Raw genomic sequence first — 22,912 nt, 5'->3', positions numbered from 1 at the left:
TGTTTTATAAACATAAAGCGATCATTTATAAAATAAAACAAGCTTGTTTCGCTTTGCACAGTTTTGTCACCGAAAACAGTCTAAATATTGTTCAGTTTCGATTTCGGTTTCTTATTGGTTAAAATGTATTTCATGTTCGTATTGTATCACTTCCCAATACTTTGTATCCCATAGCTGCCATTTCAACATGCGGGAGCTTCACGCAAGCTCATTACAAATATACATCGATTGTAAGCAAAGTAGAACAATTTTACACAGTTTCGCCACCTAAAGCACTGTCTAAATATTGTTCAGTTTCGATTTCGGTTTCCTATTGGCTAAAATGTACTTGATGTTTGTATTGCATAACTTCCCATTACTTTGTATCCCATAGCTGCCGTTTCAACATGCGAGAGGCTCACGCAAGCTCATTGCAAATATACATCAATTGTAAGCAAAGTAGAGCAAGCTCGTTCCGCTTTGCACAGTTTTTAGTCTGTGTTTGTTTGGGGCGGTGTGTTTAATCAGCGGCGTAGCAACCACGTGAGCAAGCGAGCGACGGGAGCGGAGCGCACGGCCCGCGCTCCGCTTTCCCCCGCCGGTTATTTCTCCCGCGCTTGAACATCAGCTGAACAGCGCCGGACTCCGCCTCCGCGGGCCCTCGCCCTACGCTGACCGGAGCTATGCGCGACGCTATGTTGGACCGCGTCGGGGAGCCGTAGGCTGTCGATGCATCCACGTGCTTTAGGTGTTTCGTCGTACTCGTAGCTGGATGGACGTTCCGCGTTCTCTCGAGGATGACATCATGGGCAGCCGTCGCGAAAACGTGGATTTTGATGCAGCTCTTGTTGTTGTGCCGGACATTGCACGTCGGAGACCGTGAGTATAATTGGCACTCCAATAGGTCATTTGACGCTTATGAACACTTGTTAAAAATGCCAAATACATAGAATAATTAACGGATTACAAGAAAATGAGTTATGTTCATTTTATGACTGCACCATTGTTTATTACTGTCATTTAAAATTTCGCAATGCTCGAGTTTTACATTAAGATGGACTTAATACAACGCAAATGAAGTTGCTTCTCGATAAACGATTTACAATCCTATTTTCGAAATGCGCTTTTCTACAAAATGCTATATCTACAAGTTCTGCTTATTCATTTACTGTACCGAGTGTACTACGAGGTAGGCTCAAACACTGCTGACTACCCTGGCGATTCGCTTGGAGCCGCTGCTAGCTGAAGCTTTATCGACTGCCTGGATATGCCTATCGATAAATATGTTTGATATATCATTGACCAATAGGTTCAAAATTAGAAGTTCGTATTCTGAACGAGTTAGAGATTGTGAGAAATTAATTACGGCTGTCATCACCAGATAGAAAAATAACACGCAGGCCGCACGTGTGTTGTGTGGAGTAAAATACCTGGCGCAACGGACTGCGTTCACACTTCGTGTAGATTTTATTATTGGTGCAATATACTGCCTTCCACAAATCCACACACACACACACACACACACACACACACACACACACACACACACACACACACACACACATATATATATATATATATATATATATATATTGTGTGTGGTTTCAACTCGGCACCTGGTAAGTGATATATTTATGTACCTTACCAGCTGCCGGAAATGTTCGAATGTAGTGCCTACCGGGATTTTTTTTCAGAACGCTGCACACGCTGCAAGGAGTATAGTTGGAAGCGCAACTGAGGTCACTTGAATTCTTCTTAGTAATTGTTTTATTTTTCCTAACATAACCGTCGGTTTTCCGGGCTTTTTTTTTTTTCGCTGCTTGTACTCTTGTCAAAGACATGTGTGCAAATGGCGCATTCGACCAAACGTACTGAACATCAAGTCAATATGAACTTACATCGGTATTCATAGTTATATACACTACATTTACGGTCGTAACTATCTTACCCTGTTTACGAAGATGTCTTGCATAAAACGATGCATGACGAACCCCCTCCCTCCCGACATATGCACCAACTCCCACCGCACCAGGCCCGCCCACCGTGAAAATTTTCCTGCAGAGTCATTACAGTGGCCTTGGCTGGAAAATCTCGGTTGCTCACTTTTGTTATCATCAGTACTAGAGTGTAACATGCATAACACATGCACACAACCGAGGAAACTCGATAGGCATACATGACCATAACAGCTCTAACGCTTTCCCTTATCGTTTTTTTTTAACCGGTGTTGCATTACTGAAGCCGTGCCCTATAAAAAAAATCTCCATGCCCGTGTGTAATGAAATTCACTTCTATAAAGTACCATACTTTACATTGCCGCTTTACGCGCTTAAATTTACATTGCAGGAATATCAAATGTATGCGGCGAATGTTGCATGTGACTCGGTTAAACGAAGAAAAAGAAGTTTTTGTTTTGTCAACTACAGCCATCCGTGTTTCACCAAATAGCGGACATTGAACGGAACGTATACACATAATTTTTGTAAGAGTGGATATTGCAATTTTCAAAAGAAAAAAATCGTGCCTAATTTTGAGCACGTCTGTGGCTAATGCCCAAACAGAAGCTGTTTGCGGAATGACCAGTGCATACTCGCTTTGTGAAATCAGGGGTGCCAGATAATGTTGGCTATATGGCGAGAAAGCGGGATTGACTCCAAAATTGAAACGCGTAATGTTCTTTTTTTTTTTTTTGTCGGGTGCGTACATATAATGAAGGATAAAAACGTTATATACTTAAATAGCAATTGTGCATACGTTAAGCATAATTGTCTCATGAGATTATCTTTTTTTTCTTATCGTACCTCAACTGCACCGATTGATGCGCTATCGCATCTTGACTGTTGATTCGTGAATGGTTTCTGCGATGCATGGAGTTACAATCGAGCAGTGATGTTTTGCTACACGTAGTAAAAAAAAAACTGCGGTAATGTTCTCAGTTTTTAAGCGAACCAATGTCGCGGTTGCCGATATGCAACGTTCTGTAACTTTATAAGCACGCCGGGCCTTCTCACGCAACTAGCCAAAATGGCATTGACTGCGTTAATTGTCGCTAGTTGTGATGCTGACAAGGGTATTTTGAAAGAATAGATATTGTCGGGAACATAGGACGAATAATGATACCGCCATCTGCAGCTTGGATGCTGACACATCAATTACAATTCTACATGCCACTTGAGCTCTATCCCCACGGTTATGTCAAACTGTGTGTGCGTTGAAGCGCACTTGAAGGTTTATTATACAAAATTTTTATTTATAATTATCTCATATATCAGTCTGAGTTGATTTTCTCATCTAACATTCACAACCATGGAAGATCCGCAATCAGAAACTTCTTGCATAGAAGATGCCCACAAGGAAATGTTTCAGCTAACCGTGATGCCGGACATTTGATTAACCTAGGCCAGTGAGCACACGCGAAAGAAACGTTCTGTGAATTCAACTCTGAGAATCCGAGAACATTCATGGTATCGCCTCCTGATGCTTACGTATACCGTTAGCAGGGGCGTAGCTAGGGTTGGGAGTGTAGAAGGTTGGCACCCCCCCCCCTCCCCCTACATTTTTCAATGGTTCTTTTGTATGTAGACTGTTTTACGGATAGGTATAAGTGCCATCATATTAGGCTGTTAACTTTCGGTAAGCGTTAGTAGACGCGTACGTATGCAAACGGCTGGGTTTCGCCTCACTTCCGGTTGAGGCAATACCAGTGTTTTAAATCGCATATGTTCTCCTTTTCGCTCTCACTACGCTTTCCAGTCCTTTCGTTCTGTAAAGTTGAGGATTGTTACAAAGAAATACTGAGATATCAAATCAAATCAAACTTTATTTCGTCCACAAGTTTGTTTGTTATGGAACACGGAGGCTCGAGAAAAAGCGGAACTATCCACTTGAGAAGCCTTGAGCCCCGTTTTACAGGGCGTACAGCGATAGCGCACAATACATATACAGCTTTTTATGGAACATAACACCTAAACTAATGCCACAGAACAATACAATAGTTACAAGAAATACAATATATTATTATATTTATACAATGATAAATCCTTCCCAAATCATGACAACAAAATGAGCTTTCCTTTACACAATTTTAGGTGAAAAAAAAAGAAATACAGGAAAATTTGGAGTTGTATCGAACAGAAGCTGTACCCTTTACAAGAAGGCAATGGATTAATTTTCGGTGACCAAAAAAAAAAAACGCTTTGATTGCATGGTTTTCAATTGTTTTTAAGTCAATGCCACATTTATGCAGTTCATTCAACAGTTCTGGAAGTGTATGACGAAGACTTTGTTGTGTTAACATGAGTCATCAAAGTGGCATTTTCTTGATATGTATGTTCTTCACAGCTGATGCATGCACTGTTTAAGCGCTCCCCCAGGGGTGCTATATCTCTGCATTTTGTTTCGTACATGTGTAATTATCGAATATACCTCCCGTAGACTATCTTCCGAAATTTGATCGGAACAATGACAGACTTCTTATGTGAGCAAAGTTGTTGTGTATGTCATGTCTTGACTCCTCTTGCGTCGACACCAGCCGCCTGTGCGTTTCCCGCTGCTCACCGCCAGCGAGGTCGGCGGTATGAAAATGTCGCCCACCTCTTCGATACCCCATTGAAAAAAAAAAATAATCTGCTGAGCAACAAATAAGCAGCTGTAGGCGTGCAACGCCAGTGATCCGTGCGTCCTGCCACCTTGTTAGGTGAAAAGGAATCTCATCAAGTAGCCCTCAGTCGGTTCCAAGGATCGCCAACTCCAGTGCTAACGCTAAAACACGATCTTCTTTGCTTCCGTTTTCCATGTGCCCCAGGGATGCCAGGAACGCGCGATCAGAAATTAAATGCAGATGTGTATCGAAAATGGGAATTCCGAAGAAATTAATAACCTTAATATTTCACCACCGACACGCCTCCCTGCACTCCTATTCTCACCTTGCTCTGTTAATATTCACCCCTAAACGATTTCCCACTAGAACCCTGGTACCTTGATGCACGCACGAGATGGGTGTCAAGGCGTCAACCAATAGCAAAGTTACCCGCGTCTTCGAGCGTTCCATTCGTTATGTTTGCCACTTCTCTACTTTGTCCGACACTTGTTTGACTGGTTGGTTCTTTGAGCGTTATGCACCGACTGACCCAGACTTCAAACTGAATCTTCCAACGATTGTCATGACACGTCGCGGTTGTCTCAGACGTCGAAATGTGCTCGGTGGTGCGCGCGTTCTCGACGAGTAGACCGTGAGAAAATGAAGCTGACCGTGAAGAAGAATCATAAGACGGGAAGCGGCGATGTGTGACTGAGGGTCCTGACGCATACACAGTACGGCGCTTCTTTCTCTCCGGGAGCCGTGCTTCGGTCGTGCGTTTCTGTTCGTGGCGAACACGCAACTCTCCGCGCCTTCCGTGCCCCTCTTTCAGTTTGCGATTCCCTGGCTCTCTGCTTCGCGTTGAGGCATCCAGACAGGCCCAGGAATGCATGTATACACAAAACGTGCCGCCCGCCGAAGCACCTGTTCCGCACCGGGTCGTGCAGAACCGCAGTAGGTTTACCGGCTGTTGTGAGAGGGGACGTATAATACTTGTTGTCACTGGAGCTGCAGTTCGCCGATAACACCGGAGTTGGCAGAGAAAAGTTGAAAGCCATCTTTCTTTTCGCCGTTGTATCTTTATCTTGAAATTATGATGCGGGTCTAGAAGGCATCAGCATAATTTAGGCACCCCAACGGTGCATATCACCACGAGTTACAAACATCTATACCGCAGATCATGAGAATTCCCCGCCGCGGTGGTCTAGTGGCTAAGGCACTCAGCTGCTGACCCGAAGGTCGCGGGATCGAATCCCGGCTGCGGCGGCTGCATTTCCGATGGAGGTGGGAATGTTGTAGGCCCGTGTGCTCAGATTTGGGTGCACGTTAAAGAACCCCAGGTGGTCGAAATTTCCGGAGCCCTCCACTAGGACGTCTCTCATAATCATACAATGGTTTTGGGACGTTAAACATTACATATCAATCAATCAGATCGTGGGAAGAGTGCGTTTACACGAAAGCATTCCGTCCACTAACGCGGTCACGACTGCTGCCTGGAATTTGAGTGACGTATATACAGCACTGCTTCGCAAGTGAATTCTTTTTTTTTGCTTATTTTCTATATACGCTGGTGCTGTCAGCAAAAATATGCGAACTCCGTCAAGCTTGCATGCGGTGTAAACAAAGGGCACGTTTTTTCAACGTTTTATTTCTCGCTCGCCGCGTCAAACATGGCACGTGCTAACGAGTAGGCAGGAGTCAGTATCGGTACACCGGTTAGCGGACGCTTCTCCACGATAAAGGGAGCTATTTTTCATACGCACAATTGAAACGGGGTCTCTGACAAATAAAGTGGCAAGACGCTAAATCTTTGATTGATATGTGGTGTTTAACGTTCCAAAACCACCATATGACTATGCATGAGAGAGGCCATAGTGGAGGGCTCCGGAAATTTCGACCACCTGGGGTTCTTTAACGTGCGCCCAAATCTGAGCACACGGGCCTACAGCATTTCCGCCTCCATCGGAAATGCAGCCGCCGCAGCCGGGATTCGAACCCGCGACCTGCGGGTCGGCAGCCGAGTACCCTATAGCCACTAGACCACCGCGGCGGGGCGCCGCTTAATGTTTGGAAGATATAACACCTATAAGCTGAACCCTCGTTTGAAGGAAACTAGCGTTACTGCCGAGACAACTCCCCTTGCGTAATTTGTTTCAGTAATTTGTCCACGGAATCAACAGGTTATGTTAGGTCAAATGCATTCGGGGAGGAGACGTGTTCTAAGGCGAGTCGCCACGCTTTAGTCTCAAGCTTTAACTTTCGAAGCCTCCCATCTTACCTCTGCACACTCAGGTATAATAAAAAAATGATTCTGATGTCATCGAAGTAATTCACTTCATAATAACCTACTGCGGCATGCTTATAATGCTCTTACGCTACTGTTCGAAAGAAAGCAATCTAACCTACCCAAAAGCTGGTCGTTTTATTAAAAGGGTACTGAAGAGCAAAGCGATATTTTGCGTATTAGTGAAGTACAATTTCACCACACGGGAAACACCGCTCTTACCGCGGCACGAAGCTTGGTTAGCGAGAAAACGCACGAAAAGAAAATGCTAGTGGATAGATGACGCGTTGAGACTCATGCACCAAACAGCGTGACGTCATAGCATTCGAAGGCGTCTGCTGGATCCTACGCAGCTTTTAATTGATAAAAATTAACTACATTGGCATATGTGGGTGCCGTAGACTTATAGCATAGGAAGGTTTTATCGAACGAATGTCGTGAAAATACGAACAATACATTTAAAAATGTTCGACGTCACGCGCGAAGATTTCGGCGCGATATTTAAAAATGGAACTTCAACCTTGATTTTCTCTGCTAATAATGAACTTACGGAACAGAAACGTATATCATTAGAGTTCTCAGAGTGGAGTTTGTCAGTCTAGACGAAGGCATTATTTCTCTTTAGCATTGATTTAATGAAGTCTATACCAGCATATGGCTAAGCGCACTTACACGCGCAGGAAAACGTTCATCATTCATGGACAGCTCGTGTTCACTTTATTCACTACACATGTACGTGTACGTTCACACTTAAGAGAACTTTGCCATGAGCCTCCCACGCTTCAAGTTTGTCACCCACATTTGATTGTTTTTGTTATTTCCCTTTTCCTCATTGGTCAATTTTTTACGCCACCAAGAAAGCAATTACATGGTGAAAAGTAGTTGTGAAACTAATGTGCAAGTTTCTTGAAGTTACTCGCTTGAAGTAATCATTACGTTACTGAATCATCACCCCCAAAATAGTAATTCGCGTTGCTTATTACATGATACGTTATTACACCACTGTGATTTCATTACTGCCAAGTATGGTAGCTGCATCGCAAGCGTTGCTGTCATACCCGCGTTCATTCCCAGCCTCTTTTAGCTCATTGCAGGACGAATGCCTTCCAATGATCTCCAGCTTATTCTATGCTGTGCGAACTGATTAAATTTTATCTCTTTGAACTTTATTTCTTCACTCTATTCAGCTCCCTGTCTTCCCTGAATGCGTTTCCAATCCCATGGGAACCTTTTTTTTTTTTTTTGTCCTTAGTGTCCTACGTTTGTCTGTTCTCCGTGCATAAATGCATACAACCTGGCTGTCCGTGTTTCACCGTGGTGTGAATCAGAGTTTCCTGTGCACTAGAGGGAACTATGATGCTAGTGTCTATGGGACACACGGCTAGGATGTGGCATGGTGCTTCAGCGAGTATGGAAGTTCACAAATTTGTTTAATCTTCCTTCTTTCGGCTCCGTTTGGCATCGCGTGGCGCGGAACCGCTTTGTCACGAAACGACGATCAGAAGCTGTTGAGCAGTTTCACCTTAACGGTTTAGGCTCACGAAGTGTACAACGGTCCGTTCTTTTATTGGTAACAAAACTATAAAGCACCACAGTAAACGAAGTCGCAAGTGCCTTTGAAGCCCGCAAGCACGAAGACTATGTGCAAGATTAGACTAATTTGTGTGCTACCCATCATTCCCATGGTCGCTGAAAAATGACGCAGCGCCAGTGTCCCCTCTAGTCAGTTTTAGAAAACTCTACGGTGTGAATGGGCGCGCTAAAAAGCGAGCACGTCACCTCCGCTTTCTCATCCAACTGAACGCGAGCGCCGAGCGGTCTGCAGCAGCCGCTCAGGCGGAACGAGCCGCAAGGGCGCGCACAGCCTGCCCATCCTCGCGATAACTTGCAGGAGCCGAGCCGCGATAGCGCTCGCCGGAAGTGAGTGATTGGTGCTTCCGGTTGACTCCGCCTACCCGCCGCCGTGCAGCACTTCTTTAGGCCTGACGCTACACGAAACCCGATGTCTTGGGTGCGTCAGAGGAAACCTTGGAAGATTGCGTGTCCATGCACGGTGTGTGACATGCTGACCTTCTTCTGTATAGTGTTAATGCGAAACGGTCTAAAGTTTCTGCGGCACTCGCTACGGAACCTTAGCGGTAGTGGCATTTTGCTGCGGATTTCTAGGCCACGGGTTCGCTTCCTGAGCGTGGAGTGCTTCACTTCTAGTGAGGTGAAATGCTAGAACACTGATTAATGTTAATGCGAAGCTTTCACATTACTGCACATCTCAAATTCAGTGGTATTAAATAATAGGGACCGTTTTTCTGCATTGTGAGAAAAAGAAAATCAAACTGTGAATAAGTTACTGACACTGTAACCCCCAATTCTCACAAAACTTCCGTATTGCCCCGCATATTGTGACTCATCATCCATGTATTATTACCTAGACACCACACTGTCCCACTGACAACTTCGAGTGACATGTAGTACATGTCTAGTGCGGCGTATAGGTTAGCTATCACTTTGAAAGGTTGGCAGGTAGCCAGACGGCAGGTGGCCAGACGGCAGGTGGCTAGACGGCAGGTATTATATGCGGTACACTTAGTGCTTTTCTTGTCTAATCTAATCTACACCATTCTCGGATATTAGTTAACACGTGCCCTGGCGTTGTGATTTACCAACCATGAAGTACACACATTCTGCTTCAGTTGTAAAACTGTCAAAGCTTGCGCGTCGCTATAAAGCACGTTCTTCATTTTCTTTTTGTTGCAGTTATGCTTGTTGATTTAATGTAGTTGCAATCAACGTATAAGTGATTCACCAAACCTAACGCGTCGGTGGGCTAGTTGCATGGTGTCAATGCACAGTGCTTGTTTAGCTCGAAACGATACCACCTGTCGTCTGTCTTATGTTGTATTTATTTATTTATTTATTTATTTATTTATTTATTTATTTGTTTGTTTGCGCCAAAGAAAGCACTATGTAATCCTCGTGTGGCCCAGGACGGCAGAGAAGTGGACGCCCTTCACCTTGCACTTCACACGTCGCCCAGCAAAAACGTAAACACTAATACAAAGTGCGAAACCGAGCGAGAGAACGTGGGACGTTGATGGAGGGGAGATACTGTAGGGTTTCCTCATATAAGAGGGGTTCAGTAAGCAGATCCGAGACGGCCGATAAGAGGGGCGCTTTGGAAGCCAGTGATTCTCCTCGCCACTCTATCAAGCCTCCCACTCGGACGCGACTATCTCAATATGGCTGTTCCTTATACGCTCCGTTTGACGTCATACGCGTATACGAGGCGGTGCTCTTCCTGTAGCGTATCATATTTTTTTAGTGCATGGAGAGCGCATATCTGTTGCTTCGTAGAGGAAGGTGTGAAGTATACCAGCTTTGCGATATAAGTGAGTGGTCGTGTCCACACTCGAGGAAATGCGTACGCAATCGTGGCCGGCTTGGACGTTTTGTGGAGTTCGTTACATCTTTGGCCAAACGAATGCTTGAAAGCGAAAAGAGTGAAAAGTGGCTTGGGTGGGACGCGGCTGCATGTTAACAATGTACTTTCGAATTCACGCTGCTATTAACAGGTGTCTCCATTGGTACTCATTTAAATAAAAGGGGAAAATAAGCAGCGCATATTGTGCCCGGGGTTTTATGAACCTTGAAAATCTAGGTGGTGTTGACCTTGACCCCTATACGATACGTTTCGGTATACTATATACTCGCGTTGCTTCCAGCGGGATCAGAAGATGGTTCACTTTGCGCGTCACAGCTTGTAGGACCCATGATTTCACATGTCTTAGACAGTGACGTGAGGGTTCAGTTAGGCTGCCAGAAACAGATGCCGAAGGTTGTTCACATCAATAATGCGATACTAAAATATTCATTGCCCCGCCGCGGTGGTCTAGTGGCTAACTAAGGTACTCGGCTGCTGACCCGCAGGTCGCGGGTTCAAATCCCGGCTGCGGCGGCTGCATTTCCGATGGAGGCGGAAATGTTGTAGGCCCGTGTGCTCAGATTTGGGTGCACGTTAAGGAACCCCAGGTGGTCGAAATTTCCGGAGTCCTCCACTACGGCGTCTCTCATAATCATATGGCGGTTTTGGGACGTTAAACCCCACATATCAATCAAATCAAAATATTCATTGAGAGTATCTTCGAGCGTGTGCCATGCTCCTTGAGCAATATGACCCGTTTGGCACAAAAAAAAATATACACAAGCAACAAATTTCTTATTTCAGCCCCTTCAATGCTAACAAGGAAGCTGATGTTATCAGGAGCATGTCATGAAGTGACACAGTCTTTCTTTCTTTTTTTCTTTCTTTCTTTCTTTCTTTCGTTCGTTCGTTCTTTCATTCTTCCTTTCTTTATTTCTTTCTTTCTTTCTTTTTTCTTTCTTTGAATTTTTCTCACAAAACACTAAGCCTTTCCGAGGACTGTAACTTTTTTTAAAGTGAAGATATCGGTACTCAAGCAAACAGTTGACGTCCTTTTAGAAATTAAAAATTTCCTGAGCCTCAGACTCCTCCGACACATATCAGACTTGCACGTATCACCAGTGCTTGCTTTATGTCCTTCTTTTGTGCTTTCCACACATTTTACGCAACTAAATGTATATAGATAGATCTAAAAAAAAAAGTTCGCCTGAATCTTTGTTCCAACGGCAAGTTAGAGGAGTAAGAGTGGGCATGGTCCAATGGTGTGACGCGAGCGTGACGTCAACTCTCGGGATATAACATTTGCCAATAGTCTGACAGCCCATACAACGAAACGAAGAAGCGGACCAAGCAGCGGAGTGGTGGCATTACACAGTCGCTCTTGCGTCCTCGTCATTACCGCTTGCTTTGCAATGGAAATATCGATCCTTCAGCGTGCTGTCACGGCTAAATGCTTTGAGGCTTTTTCCATATCATGAAGACAACGTTTGGTTGCACAATCTTGGAGTTTTTTTTTTTTTTTTATACAGAGCTGCCTTGCGTGCACGAAGTCAAGGATATTCGCCAAGGCTTAGGCTTACGAAGTGTGTATTCACAGAAAGCGTTCTCTAAATGCGTAGCTCAGAGGACTACGTAACTTCGAAGACGCACTTGGCTAACTTCAGAGCTCGATAGACCTCATTCATTTACTATCACTCTCGTAAATGCGGGTCTGGCACCGTGACCCTCGATTCGCCTTTGTCTTCTCTTTGTTCGGCCCCGTTCGATATAGGCGCTCCCGTAATCAGCAATGTGCCCGTTGGCGCGCCGTTCGCCATTGTACATCATCAACAAGTATCATCATCCTATGGTTTCTTCTCTGAAAACAGATCGGTTACAACGCAGATTACATTTATCTGTTGGTTTTCTTTGAACACCATTCAAGGTATTCGACGAATTGTCGGATACACCGAGCACAATAGGCTCAATCACATTCAACCGTTGGCACTCACAGTTAGTCAACGCTCTCGAGCTCGAATATTGAGCTGATTGCGCTAAATACGCGTCATATACTTTCAAGCCGTGATCGCATCATATTTTTTTTTTCGAGTACAGTATAAAATGTGTTCCTTACTGATTGATAGTAGCACGATTAGGTTCTATGAGAGAAGTTGTGTACTTTCTATGAATGAAGAAATGAAGGGGAATTGTAAGGGCTCGTTATTTTTTAGACACAATAATAATGAAAAAAAGAGAACAATAACACCAAGAAAAGCACATGGGACGTCATCTGTACTAATTATCATGTAAACGCGCAGAAAGTGAAGCGGGAAAAAGATAACTTGCCTCTGGCAGCCGATCCGTATACTTCGAAATACACATCCGATGCTCTTCTCCAGTTGTGCGACATCGGCGGTCATCCCCCAGGTACACTTCATTGGGTAGTGTTACTAGTGCATCTGTGTATTTAACTCTGGGAGTGTTAGTGCCAAATGCAGTCAGGCCGGCGATTGGTTTGGAATGTGTACCGATTTAATGTACCCATGCGAACACTTTCTATTTCTCCATTCTCCGGATTCGGCTTTCGCCGTCGGCTATACAGAACGTGTAACGTCGTATTCGGAGGGTTAAGGACCGACCATGGCTAGTGTTCGTGTTTTCGATTACTGGAAATATATTTGCGCTGACTAAGCGAGCTTTATGAACAATAAACCTCTTTACTTGTACTTAAGGTAGAGCTGCTTTTTAGGATACATGTATGATATTCCAACCGTACAGTCACAACGCAAGCTATATTAATTCAACGTAAATGTTTACAATTGAGAATTCCTATCCCTGTAAGCAGCAAGAAAAAAAAACAAGAAAGTGGTAAAAAAAAACTCCCAAGCATTTCCCCGAGGGTGAACATGGATAAGTGCGAATACACGGGGTGATGCTATGAGGGGTATTTATTAATTCGCACTATTATATTTATTCATCACACTATGGTGCCTCTATGGTGTAATGGTTCCTGGGAATCGCAATTTGATCACACGGGGGAGTTTACGTTAACTCACTGGCGAATGCCAACGGATTTTAACTTTACTCCCCCTCACGACCCGCTCTTGACGGGAGACTGAGAGAGAAGGCGGGCGCGCGAGAGAGAGGGGTGCGCGCGCAGCTGCAGCGAGCGAGGAGAGCGGAGAAGCGAGCGAAGGGGGAGGGGGTATAAGGCGCGTTACTGACACCGATATCAGCGTCGCGTCCGTGGCTTATTCGGTAGAGCGTCGCGCTGCGGCCCGCCAAGTCCTCTTTCTTTTAAAGATAGAGAGAAGACTGCGGACGCCGCCGACGGCGGTGGATGGTTTGGGGTTGCTTATAAAGTGTATTCACACTTAAAAGGAGGATTGTCAATGAGACGATAGTTCGATTTGCTGCCATTCATGTACTGGCGGTGATAACGAAAGAAGGGCTACAGGAATAAGAGAAAAGAGAGCGAACACTGCACGGAAGATCGCTCACGATAACTGCAACGCAAGATGACTTAGTGCGGTACCCCTTCAGTAGTTTACGAGTGGGCAAACGCATACTTTCGTCGACAACTGGTGGCGGCTTTTGTCCTATAGCAAAATCTGTTCTGAAAATGCCCTTTACGATGTAGCCGATCTAAGGTCTTTCGGAGAAGGGTGAATATTTCCAAACCCCAGGCAGCATAGCCGCGACGATCACATCGTGGCTTAAACGAGAAGTACGTAATATAGAGGTAAGTAATAAGCCGTTCATCGTGAAGCAATTAAGAATTGATATATTATATGTTATTGATACATTTTCTTCTGGAGAGCCGTTTTTTTTAAGCACTTACCGGATAATATTATCTCGTATGAACTTAGAGCAATATACAGAGTCAAAGAGTTGCCGAAAGCTTTGTCCGGGGCGCGATAACTCGCTGCTTGCTTATCAGCCATATTATATTGCGTTTTTGTATCGCACTGACTCGATGGTTCTGTACTATTGTGGTACATTGCAGAAAGCTTTGCAACACCAGCCGAATGTGAGATGCATGGCGGAGTGATTGGAGTGGCAAGCAACGTTGTTACAGAAAATCGCTTCGATACCTGCGTGAAATTTGTGGTTTGAAACCCATTGTGGGTACGTTCGAAATTAACGTCACAAAATTTAAAAAAAAATGGCACCATATCCACGGAGTGAATGATGGAGAGTGGGGCGAAGCCTTCGTACGTCCACGCGTCCGTCTGTGTGACCGTCCATGCGTCTGTTCGTGCGCCCGTCCCTGCGTTCGTTGATGCATCCGCCCCTGCGTCCGTTCATGCGTCCGTTCATGCGTCCATCCATGCATCTGTCTGTGTGTCCGTTCGTCCATCTATTCAACACTCCAAGTCCCACCATCTCGCATCTTTTTATTATATATTCCCCATATAGAAGCACCGCCATTCAGTGGACATTCCAAGGACTAAACGAGAGGTGGCACACGCACACTTTCTTACGGCTTGCGCTTGGGGTCTACTTCCCACCTTCAACCACCTTGAGTTCAAGGTATATACTAGTTCACTGTATTCATGGCACTGCGGCCATGAATACTCGCTAAACCTTTCTAAAACCAAGGAGGTTACGCCCAGCGAGTATAACGTAGCAACCTTTTCCTGTCAGATAGGGCTCAATGTACATGCCAGTGGCTGCTAATGTGAAATGAGAGACAGGAGGATTCAGCTTTTAATTTCTTACGGCTTGCGCTTCGTATCTGCTTTCCCCCTTTAACCACCTCGAATTTATTCATGGTATATACTAGTTCATTGTATTCATGGCCCTGCGGCTCAACGCTCGCTAAACCTTTCTAAAACTAAGGAGGTTACACCCAGCTAGTATAATGTAGCAACCCTTTCTTGTCCGATAGTGCTCAATGTGCATGCCAATGGCTGCTAATGGGGATCGCAGCGTGCGCGTTGACTAAAAGCCGAATGCTCCTGTCTCTCATTCCCCATTAGCAGCCATTGGCATATACATTGAGCACTATTGTTTATTGTTAAACAACGCACAGAAGAAATCTCTCACCGGCACCACCTTGGAGGTCAAATGTTATACCTATTTCGGGTATGTGCCACTAGTGGTTACGTACTACGAGGGACGCCCAAGCCACGCCATAAGGAGCTTCGCCCCTAAAAGGAAAAGAAGTGAACGCGGGACAGGATCATGACAGAACAAGCACTAACTGCAACAGACGCCTCTACACATTCCCCTTCTGGCCTGTGTACAGCAACACTTTTTTTTTGTCCGCGGGCAGAAAACAGTGTTCGTGTTCCCAAAGAGTGATTTCTACAGTACGATGAAATCACCCCCGAATACTTTTCCTCCTATGTTATACTTTCGTATGAGTATTCTCATAAATCAGAAATGCTTCGAAGATGAATAAACACCACCTATTCGTCGTATACATTTTAATAATTTCACACATGCGCAATGCATGACAGGTACATCCACAGTAACTCTTTCCCCTAGTCTTTTTTATTACATTCTGCGCCTCTACTTGTCATCTGCTGCGAGTGCGGTGTCGCCCATTCAGAGGCGAAGCACTTCCTCGATATGTAGTCACTTGTATACCTGCATTGTGTTGTTTCGGGACGAAGCTGAAAAAAGACAGTGATCAACAAGAAGATGCGGTGTTGAAGGGATCAACAATGATAGATCAATAAGTGCTGCTGAAGCCGGTGTTGCGACAATAACAGCTCTCTATTCGGTGCGTCTTGCTAATGGCCGATGTGTCCACCTGTCACCTTACCAAGATAGTTATTTGTTGGTATAATAACCTACCTGTCTTCAAGGTTACATTGATTTGCACTCAACGCTTGAATGACAGTGACAGGTTCACCTATATAAAGTATAGTGACCACGTTTGTAGCTCTCAATTCAACCACTATATACGCATCTCCACAGTGCATCCACGCTTTTCTCGGTTCTTGGTACATGTTTTTTTCTTCTTGAAACATCACAGTTTCGAATAGTTTTTGGATACATTAAAAACACTCTCTCCAGTGACAAAAGCGTCAAAATTGGACCATCTCTCTGTTCGGAAACCCTGATGTGTTGCGAAGCAGTATAGCGGTGCGCACGGCGTCGACCCGGTTGAAACGAGTGTCGAAGCAGGTGCTAGAAGAACGGTTCGAAGCGAAACTCGGTGTAGCGTTTACTCGACTAAACGTTTGTTTGAAATGCTAAGACATGTGAGGCGGGCTGGGTTTCGTGTAAGTTTCATCGCAGATAAACGAGCCGGAAACTCAACCTGTGGTCGAGCGTTGTGGGTGATGGAGAGGGTAAAGCGAGAGAGAATTGTGTTGCGAGCCGTCGGAGGGGCCGGCAGCTGCTGCGGGTAAGGGAGAGAGTGATGTCAACGCGCAGCTGTGACTTGACCTACTTGGCACCGCTCCAACACCTGCGCCGAAGGGGTTTGTGCGGACGTACGGGACAGAGTTACACAGGCCAGTCGAAGAGGTGATTCGCATCTAAAAGCTATATTGTCAAGCGATAGCAAAACAAAGCTACAGAAATTCCAAAAATAGTATTGGCCTCGACAACGTGCGGGACACGTGCCGCCTTACGTCATCGTCATCTGTGAGCACCGAAGCAGTGATGACGCAGTTTTGTGGCTCTGCAAAGATGGGTGTTGCCATACGAGCTCGAAGCGGCCGCTTCACGGCTATCAGTGACCCCGAAATTGCGACCGCGAATCGCGTTAGCCTTCCGGTCTTGCGCATCGAAGGTTCAACGTACGTCATTACAAGAAAGCATGCGCGTCGCGAGAGCCCCGTGGGCGCGGAACGCCGCCTTGATGCAGCCTCGCTCAGAGGCAGCAGACGTGTGGAACCACTGAGCATTACGAATCATACGAGAGTGATGAATAGTTATGCTCGTCGGGGTTTGCCTTGGATGTGCGTCACGGAAAGAAACGACGAGGTTGCGAGGTAGATGTGTATAATGAAGGGTTGCCGCAATGTAATATACCAATATTTACTTTAGCAGTAATTTCATGGAAAGTATTATCCATTCCGCTACGCACTTTGCAACGAGAAGTGTATTAGCTGTAGTGAAGACAAAGCGGCGTTTGGGCAAGGGCGCATGCTAGGCTGGCGAAGTGAAGAAAAAAACGAGGTCAGAAATAGAAAAGCCGACACAGCGTGCGGGTCTCGCTTGTTTCTCTCTTCCGTAGCTTATAGCCACTCTTCTCTTATCTGTGTTATTCACGGACTTGCTCGCAAAAGGAGCAACACGGTAGAAATGTTAAGGACGCAACCTTGCACCTAGACGAAAAAAGAAGGAGACAGGATCCTGTCCTGTCCCCTTCTTTTTTCGTCTACGTGGGTTGCGTACTTGACCTTTCTTCATTCTGAAGCAACTATAGGTCCACAACATGCATCGGGAAGTAACGCTGTTGTACCGCATTAGAACCGACCCGAGTGCTACCGGAATTCGTTATTCAAGACTGGATGATACGCTTCCCGCCGTTCTGTACCTTCTGCAGTGATACCGGAGATAACAAGCGTTCCGTGGCTGTTCGCACAGTTTGATACTGAGAGGAAAGCATCGGTCTGCAGGCTTCGAACATTTCCAGACGTCGTTTTTCCTGAAGGTCATGCGTGGCAACGAGGAAGAGAATCCGTTGGTTCTCTTTCTGTGAAGTACGAGACCTTTCAACACCTGGTGACACACACCCCTGCTTTTACTTCGCACACACACACACACACACACACACACACACACACACACACACACACACACACACACACACACACACACACACACACACACACACACACACACACACACACACACACACACACACACACACACACACACACACACACACACACACACACACACACACACACACACACACACACACACGCACACACACACACAACACACACACACACACACACACACGCACACACACACACACACACACACACACACACATACATACATACATACATACATACATACATACATACATACATACATACATACATACATACATATATATATATATATATATATATATAAAGAGAGAGAGAGAGAGAGAATAATTTCAAATGAGCAGAGCGCGAAAGCTGTCTTGTCTGTTTTATTTATTGTCCGCAACACAAGATGAGGAGGCAGGTGGCCTTCCAGTATAGACATCTTTCATGGGCGCCTGCGAAAGATCTCGAGTGGGAGACAAACACTGCGGGAGATAGCGGTGAAAAATGCTCCCCGAAGAAGAAAGGCTTTCGTTTGACCACTGCAATGTATTGCGAAAGGGTTATGCAACATCTTAGGAGAGGAAGCACTGTAGCACAAGTGCTCGCCACTGTTTGTTGTTCCACGTATGCAAAACATGGGCTGATTTCACAAAGATTTTCGTTCGTTAGCACTGTCTTCTCTTCGCCCGTCACCTTTTCTAAATGATATGCTTAATGCAATATCTTGCTCTGGATTTTAATTTAGAAACATGTCTCTAGCGCAGAAACTTTTTTGCGAATACGCACCCAGGCTGTCCTTCCATCCCTCTAATGAACTGCTTCAGGTCTACCCATGCAACTCCATACACCTGTCATCATGATGCCTTCCTCTCGCTCCGCCCACTGTAACTTCTTCTTTGATGAAGAAAATTCTGGCGCCCCCTTTCATTTGAAGCACATTTGCTTCTGAGCATGTAGGCGACGTGATGGCGTCCGACGTAGAGGGGCTGTTGTCGCAGGTTAAATGAGCAGACGAGACGTACAGGAGGAAGCGAGCTGCCGAAGTAGAGCAGTGGCCGTGGCGTCCGGCGAGCCAGTAGCGTACGGACATTCTATGGGTGCCGCGAGCCACCAGCGCTTGTCATAATTTTCTCTAGCCTGCTGGCCACCACTAGCGCTACGCTACAGGCAAATTTGAAAGAAATCAACTAAGGGAGAAGTTACGCTTCCTTTGAGCACTCGAGCTATACCATAAGCCAGTATACTGGCTCATGAAAGTGGGGAAACTGTTATCCACCAGATAATACCACAAAGCCACAACGCAGACCCGTACGTTGCAGAGTCGATTGCTCGCCTCCTTGTTTGCTCAGCTGTTAGTGACCATCTAGAAAAAGTATGTATCTGCTGTTCCAACGCTGCACAACGAACTTTGCTTCGACAAGGAAGCTTTTCTTTCTCGGCATTTCGTAAAGATTGCCTCGTAGTTTTGTTCTCTAATCAGTTGAATGCCCATCTTCCCTTTCATAATACATTCTGTCCTTAGCTTGATCTGGGAGAACTGATTTACCATTAAATTATTCTAGTGCCTTGAGGCTATCGAGACAGATCGTACGCACAGCGTATCAGGTTTCTCGTTTCACAAGTGGCTCGAACAACAAATATTCACCAGGAGACCTTCATTGAAAGTCTGAATACATGTAGCACATGAACCTGACGCAGACCTGTCTTTAACAAACGTATCACGATATTATAAGCAAGTCAGTTAACACGTCCGCTTTTATAACCAGCTTCCTTTGCCTATTTAAATTTTGATCATCCTGCTCACGCTTTTTTTTTGTCCTTAAAAGCGAAACTCATAGCACTTCGCTCAGGCTTGCTGTTCCTTCAGGTTCTTATAACGACCCGCTGTTGCTGACCATAGTGAAGTTTAGTTTTTATGATGCCATGCTTAGTTTTCATGATAGCCCTAGCTTGCACCGCGATGTAACTATAGCTGTCCTCCTGAGTATTTTGTTCAGAAAAAATTGCGCCTTCTTCAAGCGGCAAAACTTGGACGTCTTTCAGGTACTGGGTTACCAAGCCTGTGCTTGTCCAACGAAAGGCACGTGCACAAATCACCTCACGTCGTTGTCGCATAAGGGCCCCCTAGAAGAAAAGAAGAGAGAGACAGAGAAATTGCGCTGTGCAGTTCACAAATGGTTTTATCTACGTCAGTGTTGAGCTTGAATAAAGCTTGTTTTTTCTTTTTCTTTCTGCCTTCTGGTGCCACAACAGAGGCCACTTAATGCTCGGGAAGAAATAAACATGTCGCTTTCAAATTACGTTTTCACTACCAGGTGAGAATCTCCACTTTGACAAAGTAATTTATCTACACGTATACTAGTCTAGAGATGCAGCACTAACCTTTAGGAGAAACGCACAAGACGTACGCAAAAGAAAAGGTGGCGCTCTCAGGCGTGACTGGATGGCATCGTTTTCATCTCTGGCGTTTCTTATGCCCGTAGAAACATAAAACCTTGCGCGGAATGGGTTCCAAAGTGCTCGCCCTCTTTCATTAAGGAAATGAAACTCCTTCCCATGTCTCTTTGTTTCACATATGAAGACATTCACGAAGTGATTTTCTGAGCTTTTGTTCCTGCGTACAACTACATGAAGGCGCGTGCAAAAAGTCGCACGAGCGTGTACGGGTGGATATTTTTTTTTATTCGTTTCCCGTTGTAAAAAAGGGGGTACCGCTTTTGTAGACTGTTTGGATGTGTCTGTGCCTTGCGCCATTATGCGAATCTTACAGGAAGGTTTTCGTGAGCTGAGCTTACGGTTGGCACGAATCTCAGGTGGACAATTTTGCTTCAAGACAAAAGAAAGTTTTGTTATGTACGTTTTAGTGCGTTCTGCAACATACGCCTGTTACTCGGGAAACATTTAAAATAATGTAATATAAAAAGAAAGATGCCCACATGTGGTTGCGATGGGACACCTGCTTGCCACATGACTTGGCATTAGTATTATTCACAATATCAATTCGAAAATGAGATACTGTAATATAACTATTCCAGTTTTTAGCCTATTGTTTCTTAATATACGTTAACCAAATGAGTCACGTCGCCACAAAATTTTTAACGGTGAAGCTGTTCTTACTCTACAGGCTTTCATGCTCAGGATTCGTGGTAATGCTCGCGGGCGTCATGAACGAGTATGCGCCACAGAGTTTGTGTAAATGCCAGACTACTCAGCACTGGCCACTAATGAAGAAGTCAATAGTTATCCCATCAAACTGGTTAGTACCACATACCTGTGGCCTGTCAGAACACCATCATCATTATAGACGCGTATGTGACACAAAATTAGAATAAATGCAACGGCACACAACTCGAATTAGAAAGGAAGAAGACAGCAGGTAGCCCAACCATTGATGTGTGCGTTACCATAGTCACACCGCTGCCACGTGATGCTTTGTGGTTTACGAAAGGTGGTGGCTAGGCTATACTACCACTTCAAAGCTTAATGAAGAGTGCTTAAAAAGAGCAGTGATACAACTTACCTGAAAGACTTGCAAAACGCGGAAATTTCATAGCCGGATGAAGGGAAGACCATCAATAATTCTCAAATCATATATGGTTTTTTATCAATATCTTTCTAGACGAAGGTACGTGAAAGCTGCATCTTACCTGTGTCTAAGCGGCAAAAATCTGTGGGCTTACCAAGTGAACTCAACCTGAACTGAGGATGACGCAGCGAGCAATGGAAAGGAAAATGATGGTTATAACCTTAAGAGACAGGAAAAGAGCAGTGTGTGTCAGGGAACAAATGATTGTTAAGGACATGTTAGTCGTGATCAAGACGAATAAATAGTCGTGGGCAGGGAATATGGCGTGTAAGGAAGATAGATAACCGCCGGTCATTAAATGCAATACATTGATTCCGAGAGAGGGCTCACACGCGAGGGGGGGACAAAAAGAGCTGGGCAGATTAGGTCAAGAAGTTTGCAGGTATAACGTGGTCGCAACAAGCACATGAGTTGATTGCCATAATGTGAAAGAGGTCTTTGCCCTGCAAAGGGCGCAGTCAGGCTGCTGCTGCTGATGATGATATAAAGATATAGCGCCTAAAAAAGGCGCTATATATAGCGCCTTTTACTTAACGTAGTAATATTATGGAGCGAGGTAGTTTCCAAAGCTCGTTAGCTCTAAAGCCCTCAGTTTCGGCTGGATTTGGCTCGAACTGCTCACGCATGTCAGACTATTTTATGTGTCACTGCCGGCGTTTGCCACGTAACGGAGCATTCCGCAAGAGGCAAAAGACGACGCGGCTTGGCTATGCGGCTCACTCGATGGTGGGAGGGTTTCCTCTCGAGCAGCATATTGAAGCGATTGCGGCGGGATCACGCCAGTGATCCAAGTCGTGACGGCTCGATGTCTTCGCCCGCAACTGCGGACTCGTCCCTCCCGCCTCTGCGTTGCGGAGAGCTCACGTTCCGCTCCTTCCAATCTGTCTTCACCGCTCCGCACGCGTAGCGTTATGAAACGGGCATCCGAGTCGAGCACGCGTGTACCAGAGCAGATCGGATTACGAATTCTCACGTCCCTTTTTTGTCAAAGCGCAGCGCCGAAGAGCACCAGTGTGCTGAGATATCCTCGCCCCGACTGTCTTTGTAGGCGGTTCTTGATGCATGCCTGACATGTGCACGTGATCGAGCACATGTACTCAAACAAAACTTTGCTGTCTCTATACACATGCCCACGACTCTTGGCGAAACTCACTCACGTCACACGTGCGGATATGTGTGCCCTTTTGGATGCAACGCCTGCCGGAAACATTCACATTGGAACAGTTCCAACGCGTGTTTTAGGGCGAGCCGTGTGATTGGTTGTATTTGTAGAGTTCGTCTATAGAAAGTATTGAACTGTGATAAGTGAAAACGAATAGCCTAATTTATGAGAAAGAAAGTTTTGAGTTTTGATTGA

General features: G+C 45.3%; 1 protein-coding gene across 1 annotated transcript in view; it reads left to right on the top strand.

Annotated features, from left to right (window-relative positions):
* The first annotated feature begins 630 nt into the window (after positions 1 to 630).
* LOC119170244 (vascular endothelial growth factor receptor 1) overlaps positions 631 to 22,912 on the top strand; it is an 89,493-nt gene continuing 67,211 nt past the window's right edge. Inside the window, exon 1 of the mRNA XM_075877780.1 lies at positions 631 to 858. Within this exon, the coding sequence (XP_075733895.1) occupies positions 777 to 858 (82 nt within the window). The 5' untranslated portion in view covers positions 631 to 776. The remainder of the gene's footprint in view (positions 859 to 22,912) is intronic.

Source organism: Rhipicephalus microplus, chromosome 2 (assembly GCF_043290135.1).
Source record: "Rhipicephalus microplus isolate Deutch F79 chromosome 2, USDA_Rmic, whole genome shotgun sequence".
Lineage (NCBI taxonomy): Eukaryota > Metazoa > Arthropoda > Arachnida > Ixodida > Ixodidae > Rhipicephalus > Rhipicephalus microplus.
This window is presented reverse-complemented; position numbering and strand designations above follow the sequence as displayed.